Raw genomic sequence first — 7,826 nt, forward strand, 5'->3', positions numbered from 1 at the left:
GGAAGGAGGCCCTCTGAGACAGGTGATGATGGCTCTCATCAGTGCTGATCAATGCTGTTCTCCAGAGGCCTGGACTTTCCACCCTGGCCCCACTTGCAGAGTGGGCGCTTCTGGAGGTCCTGCCCCAGAGCTGACATTCAGTCTGCTCTTTCTCCACCCAATGATCTCTATAAAACAGAAATCTGCTGGTGAAGCACAAAGTTTCCCAAGGCTGCTGCTTGCGGGAGTCTACCGCTTTGATTCTGTTGCTTTCCCAGGCCTGCTGCTTGGAGGAGTCTATGGCTTTGATTCTGTTGCTTGCTGGAGCGGAGAACTTGCTGGGTGTACTGCTCTGCTTGTTCACAGTGGTAGCCATGACTACCTTGAACACCTTCCCCAACAATAAAGAATGCTTATGCTATGATGGATGGGATAGCCAGTTTCCTCAGACAAACTGTGTAAAACCTTGCCATTTTTGTTCTTGGGTGCTCAGCCCTTTGGGGAGCGATCCCCCTGAGCCCGCCGGTGTGACAATTCACTCACTCTCCCTTCACCTCTCTGAGTGCCGTCTGATTTCTCTGGGAAATTGCCGTAACACTGGAACTTTGGAATTATGTGGTTTTAGAATCACTATGCTGCTGTTGAGTCCTAGCACCAAGCATCCTGCCATCTGCCTCCAACAGCCCTGGGCAGTCTTAGTGGCCTGCCGTCCTAGGTGAGAACACAGTGCGATTTTTTAGCATGCAATGTTGTATTGTTAATTTAGATAACATTTGAACATTTTTGTAATGGAGCTAACATTGGTTACTACTGTATATGATCTAGAGGTATAGGATCACCGTTTCGCGAAAGGTGTTGTCAAACAACACACTCATCACCAATACACACAGTCTTCCATTGTGCTCCCTCCCTACTATCCTTTCCCCTCCCCCTCCTGCTACTGCCTTGGTAGCCTCAATTCTACAGTACAATATCTAGGATTTGTTATTGGTTTGACTTTATCTGACTCTTTGTCAGTGATACTCCACATATAACTGACATTCTCTTTCTGACATATTTTGCTTATCACAATTCCCTCCAGTTCCATCCATATTGTTGCAAATGGCAACAGTTTATATCTTTTTAAAAACTGAGTAGTGTTCTATAGCGTGTATACAACAGAGTTCCTACCCACTCATGTCTCTTTAGCACTTTGGTTGTTGTAGTCACCTACTTAAGTCTGTCTTCGCAAAATCGCTCATTGGGCCGCCCTGAAAAGCAATAGATTAAAACCAGAACTGCTCAGGGTGTGGGTTGGGCACCCTGCACTACTCTTCTTCCTGTCCATCCCACTTTTCTTTAAGGCTCCCAGGAATACTGAGTGATGACACCATCCACTTGAACAAGCAAATCCTGACTGTCTCAGTGACTAATGCAAAGGGGAGGGGCCAGCACAGCTGCAAGCCTGAAGAGGAAGAGAACACTGCCATTGTGACTCGGGGGAGTCCACCCACCAGCCCTGCAACACAGCAAGGTGTATCTCTCTCTTCACACCGCCAGCTCTCCTAGCTCTATTTCATTCTAATACCCCACCCTCCTTTTGCCTCTTCTTTCCATCAGTTCCAAGCAAGAATCATTTGAGGTCTGGCTTCCATTGTGTCTCATCCATAAAGACTTGTCACCTTTCACAGATTTCATAGAAAACCAAATCCTCCTCTGAAGCAGAAGGCTAATGACCCTCCAAGATCAGCCCTACCACTTCTGCTCTAGAAAGCAGAGCATTTTGGGGAGTCAGGTCTGCAAGAGCACACAGAATTGAATACTTAACGAGTATTAGAGAGCTAAAGGCCTTTAAAGGCTCTAAAGGCCCTTAGAGGGCTAAAACCATTGGGTCCACCCCCTGGGAGACAGTGATCATATAATCTATCTCCCATGTATGTATAGACATAACCAGGATTGTCCCTGGCAAACTGAGGCATACGTCTCCTTCCCACTGGGGTCTTATGTTCTTATCACTTGCCTTGCCAATTCAGGTAGGGTGCTTACTGTTTCTAGCTGCTGCTGTCCTTTCTCTTTGGGAAAATCCCAAGATGAATACCTGGGAAGGTCTCTTCCCCTGACTCAATAGAAAATGTATGCAGCGAAGAGTTTGTATTGGGAACACACAGGAATTGAGAGTGAGCTCAGAAAAGTTTAGATGTTGGGGCAGCCACCTGATAGAAATACTTAAAACCATTTTTTAATAATAGAAGCTCACTGAGTTTTCCTGGAAGATACTTCTTAAAAAGCTGAAAAATGTTATGAAATGATTTGTACACTCAGCATTAAGACAAAACCACAGAAATAAATTTCTTGGTTTTTTTTTTTTTTCATTCCATGTGAACATTTTAGGAATTTTACTAGCTATAAATTAGTCTCAATTTGTTCATCTATGTCAAAATATTGCCAAAAACCACTATTTAACCATCAATAATTTCATTTCTTAATGGTGGATAGTTACTTGTTTTATGAAAACAGCATCATTTACCTAGACCCTATCGAGTTATTGGGCATTTAGTCTATTCACGTTGATTCCAAGGAATACTGTGCACACAATGCAGAAAATGACAAACCTTTACCAGCATCTCTGTTTACTTTGTGACCATGGAAGCTGGATCAATAGTATGAGCAGTTCAAACTATTAAAACATTTTTAAATTTAGTGTCATATTCTACATTCACATGCAAAAAAATGATAGGAATGTCTTAACTACATTTTAGCCTATGTATACAAAAGATAGCCATCACTCACATGGAATTGACATTTGCATCATCCCAGAAAATTCCTTGAGTCCTTTCCAGTCACCACTGATCCATCGCCTCAAGGCAACCATGACTTTGACTTCTGTCACCATCGGTGGCCTATTCTTGACACTCATATAAATAGCTCATGGAGTATGCATTCTTTGAGGTCTGCTGCTTAATCAATTTTTTTCTGGAAAAGCTTTTATTTATGCCTATGGAGGGAGGGAGGTGCAGTCTCTTTTGGTTGCCACCTTCCCCAGGGAAGCCAGGACCTAGTTCAGCTCCTCTCTCTTCCTCTTGATTCACAGTGCGTCCCCACCCTTTTCTTGACAAACTTGAGGGCCCGCTGGTCCTTGGAGACCTTGGGGCAACTCTAGCTCCACGCTCAGAGAGGGCAAAGCTGCATCCCTCCTGGATGGTTTCCTGCAGGACTGTGGTGTGCTGTTGAGGCACCCACACAGCTGCTGTGCCTCATTGCTCTCAGACACCTTGTGTCCCTATCGGGACACAAGATTAAAACCAGATTACACTACACTACAGCTACGGGGTAGTGTAGAGCCCTGGCTGCAGCTCAACCACGGCTGCCGCCTGGAAAGGGTAATCAACTCTTTTAAAAATCGGTGTAGTTTTTTTAATTGCTCAGTAACATTCCATTGTGAAAATACACCACATTTTATTTCCCTGTTCTCCTATTGACAGGTTAATGGGAACTGTGGTTGTAATGATAGAGTTACTACAAGCACTTGTTTAAAAAAATTTGTGCACATCTGGACCAGTTTGTCTGAAATATTTACTTAGAAGTAAATAAGATAAGTGTGTGGTTTATTTTCATTTGCAAATGCTGAACAGATTTCCAAACTTCCCACTACCAATGTTGAAGAGCTGTTTGCTCTGCATTCCCACCAACAGTTGGCATTATAAGTTTTTTCTATTTTTGCCATTTTGGTGTGTTTGTGGTAGTATTCCATTTTGTGTTCAACTGCATTCCCCTGATTACTTATGATGTTGAGCTCCTTTTTTTTTTTTTTTAAGATTTATTTATACAAGCACTGGGTACAGTCAGAAGCGTGGGAAGGCGAGAAAATTCACCAGAGCCAGAACAGGGAGCAGAACAGGCAGAAAGAAGGACTGAAGTACACTGCTGAGGGGAGCAGTGGGTGCAGCAGGAGAGGTCTGTCTCGCCATGTGGGACCCTTGCCTGTGGCCAGGGATGGAAGCGGCGCTGCAGAGGCCGCGGGCAGCTTTGCAGCCCAGCGCTCAACCGCTGTGCCACCAGGGGAGGCCTGTTGAGCAACTTTTTGTGTGTTTATAAGACTATTCAGATATCTTCTTTTGTAAAATACCCATTCGAGTCTTTTTGGGGAGCAATTTTAAAATGAATTATTTTATTAATTTATAGGAGTACCTTATATAGATTGAATTAAAGTATATATATGTAATATGAAATTTTTTCTCCCGGTCAGAGACTTACCTTTTTCTTTTTTACTTTATTAGTAGTATCTTTTGATGAATAGAGACTTTCATTGTTGATTAAATCCAATTTTTATGGTTATGTGTGCTCTGTTTAGAAAGTCATTTCCACCTCAAGTTACAAAAATATTCTTCTAGATATTTCCTTGTTTTAGATTTTATGTTTAGGTCTATAGACTACCTTAAATCAATTTGTGTCTATAGTGTGAATTGAGAGAATTTTTTCCCCTGTATAGATATCCCTATTCTCCTATTGACAGGTTGACGGATGTCAATAGGAGAATAGGGATGGTTGCTACAGCGTCATTTCTTTGAAAGATCTGTTTTTCTTCATTGTTTGACAACGTCTCTTCAAAATCAGATCATCAAAAGATGAAGAAAATCTATATTATATATAATCATATGTGAACTTATATACACATATAATTGATAATATTGTGCATATGTACACATCTCCATGTACATAAATATGTACATACATATAGTCAATTATATGTCTCAACTTGACAGGGCCATGGTATGACTTAAATTATTATTGCCTGAATAGAACAAAAACCCGATCCTCCCTGATGACTGCTAAATGGCAATTTTCTAATACCACCATTTCCCCTGTGTTTATTGTTAACATTTTACTTTACAGCAGATGTTTTACCTCTCTGATTTTACCCAATGAATTGAAATAAATTATTTTGCATTTTTAACATTTGTATTTATTTGAGTTATCAAATTTCTCCAACTTTGGTCAGTGTGACTGTTTGTATATATTCTTGACATATCTCCAATTGCCACCCACTACTGCTATTTTCTCCTCCCCATCCAACTTGTTATCCCATGAAAAATAAGAGCACATAGTTCAAAATTATATAAACATACATTTTATTTAATAATTCCATGATTGTCTAATAATATTTTTTATTTATTTATGCATACAAGCACTGGGGTACAGGCCAGAGGGGTGTGTGTGTGGGGAGGGAGGGTGAGAGGATTCACCAGAGACAGAGTGGGGAACCGAACAGGCAGATTGATTGAAATACACTGCTGAGGGAGCAGTGGGTGAGTCAAGAGAGGTCTGCTGCACCATGTGGTTCAGCTTCCGGACCAGGGATCGAACTCATACTGCAGTGGCTATGCATAGCTTCATAGGTTGGATCTTAACCCCTTGCATCTAACAATATTAACTTCAACACTACATAGTACATATTGCACTTATAAGAGCACTAATTTTCTAAGAATACAGAAGAGTTTCAACAATGCAAGTGTGAAGATTCAGGCCTTCAGTGTTCAGGATCTCGTGTCCAGGATCTTTATGGCATTCTGGACCCACTTCTCCTTGGGGTCTGCACAGACCAACTTGGATGACTTGGTCTCGAAGCTGTGGGAGTGAGGACACAGTTAGAGGGAATATCTTCACATTTGATGCAGTAGTGTGACCTGTCGGCCCAATAACCTGAATAAACCTTTCTTCCTGGGTGAGGGCCTGGGCTGGGACAGGAGGAAGAGGAAGAATGGAAAAAGAGGCCTCGAATCATCACACTGCTCTTTGCTGTGCCGGGGGAAGCCCTCCAGCTCCTGGCTGAAGGAAGTTGGGTGATCTGATCAAGTTCTTAGAAGGAAGCCTGGATTGGGTGTAGATCCACCTCCTGACTCAGTTTCTCTAAGGTAATAAAGGTCCTTTGGAGTATGTGGCATGTTCATAGACTCATTTGAGTGTGAATCCTGACCTCTTGTCCTTCCATGGAAAGAACTCAGAACTTTTGACTGAGGCATTAGGCATGACCCACTCACATCACAGCTTCCAGGGGACAGTGGCTGTTGGTGATCCTGGTGTAGCTTTCCAACCTCTGGGTGGGGATCTTTCTGTTGCTCACAGTGAAGCAGCAGTTGACTGGAATGGCAACTCGATCTGGAAAAAAAAAAAAAAAACAGTTTGTGAAGAATAAGAGTTACGATGTGTCACAAGTAAGTATTTTTAATGGGAGGAGAAGGTGGAAGACAAAGCAAACACATGTGAGTTTCATCTAAAATCTTCCACCACCAAGTTCCGATCTTATGGATAAAGTGTTACCTGAAAGTCAGTTTCCTCATTTGATCTATAGGGACCTTTGTTTTTGAGTAAGAACGGAGAAATTTTGGGTGACTAGACTATTCCATGTAGTGTCATGAGAAACACTTCTGACAATGGGATGATAAATTCCAAGACCGTACTTCCCAGACATTTGTCCCTTGCATTTTTGCATCAACCCGGTCCTTACTTCTGTGTCACATCACCAGACAATGCGAGGGTTACTGAAGTAGTGGCTGTGTTGAGCATCTCTTTCCAAAAGTGGTGTCAGGAAAGATCAAGGGGACTGGTCTTGGTGGCCTGGGCAACCAGTTCTGCCACTGTCTCTTGCTAACTGAGCTGGCTTTCTTGTCATTTCCCCTCTTGGTTTCACTTTCTCTATTTTTGTCTCAATGCAATGGAATGAGATACTCATTCTGGGATGTCAGTACCTGCAGTGATCAAAATGTTAAACCTTAGGAAGAGAGGAGACTCACCAGGATGAGCGAGCACCTGGGTGCTGAGGGCGACAGCCGTGAGCAGCAGGCACAGGAGGGCTGAGGAGACCTTCATGCTGGAGAGTGATGATGGCAGCTACAGCCTTGGAGTTACTGGTTTCAGAGCTTGTCTCAGGCTCTCTGCAACTCTGTTCTCTCTGCCTGCCTTTTATAGAGATCCACACATAAGTAGGTTCATGATCAAGGAAGATGAAGTAAGAGCCTGAATGTGCTGAGTTGGGACCAGATCCTGGGGTGATTTCCCAGCAGAGAGAGGAAGCAGTGCTATTTTCAGTTTGTATGGACTGTGCAGCAGAGGCGGGAGTGTGTGTGGTTGTCGCAGCAAAGCGTGGGAAGTGACCTCACTGGACTATGAAGAGCTATGATTTCTTCGAAATGGAAAACTGCCTGTCCAAAAGGGAAAAAGAAGTGGAGGTCATAGTGGAGTGGAGAGAACAAGGGACTGACCCCCTCCAGGAGGCCTGGGATGGGGCCCTAGAGCTTTGCCTGTACTCTCTCTTAGACTCTGGTCCCTGCCATCCTGAACTAGTCAGGCCCTTTAGACACCCACATAGTTATCAAGCACAAGGTAGTTTGATGGAGCCTTGGCAGAATGGAGGAACTCAGGGAACTTCAAGTCCTAATGCCCTGGAATCTTAGTGTCGTGGACCATAGGAACTGGATAGCACCTGCTCTCTTTGTACAGTGATCATTTACCAATATTTTATGTAGGCACTAGAGTTTCCTTCCATGTGGAATCATATGGAGAAGCCCATTATTTCCTATAGCATCAAGAGGAACAAATGTGTTTGAGAAAGGACTCCCAACTTGGGAAGAACTGACATCTTAACAATATTCATTCTATGGTCTCACTCATAGCAGGAATTTAGAAAACCTAAATAAGGGACCAGGAAAAAGATTAATTAATACAAAGTAAAAATCAAAATCAACAAGCAACTATAAACCAGAGACACACTATGGCAGGGAGGGGAGGGAAGAGGAACAACTAGGTCAAAATAAGGGGGGGTGCAATTGTATGGGGAATATAACCAAAATGAAAATGCATACATTGTGCAA

The 7,826-nt window shown here is 42.8% G+C and overlaps 1 protein-coding gene across 1 annotated transcript; it reads right to left on the reverse strand.

Annotated features, from left to right (window-relative positions):
- Positions 1-5,492: 5,492 nt before the first annotated feature.
- Positions 5,493-6,825, reverse strand: LOC311173748 (C-C motif chemokine 8-like; the record flags this gene model as incomplete). Its single annotated transcript, XM_084237835.1, has 3 exons — positions 5,493-5,583; positions 5,997-6,114; positions 6,750-6,825. 3 exons carry the CDS (start codon positions 6,823-6,825, stop codon positions 5,493-5,495), a joined length of 285 nt encoding a protein of 94 aa, XP_084093961.1.
- Between the last annotated feature and the right edge of the window lie 1,001 nt (positions 6,826-7,826).

The sequence above is a fragment of the Talpa europaea genome (assembly GCF_964194135.1).
Source record: "Talpa europaea genome assembly, chromosome: 7".
Taxonomy (NCBI): Eukaryota; Metazoa; Chordata; class Mammalia; order Eulipotyphla; family Talpidae; genus Talpa; species Talpa europaea.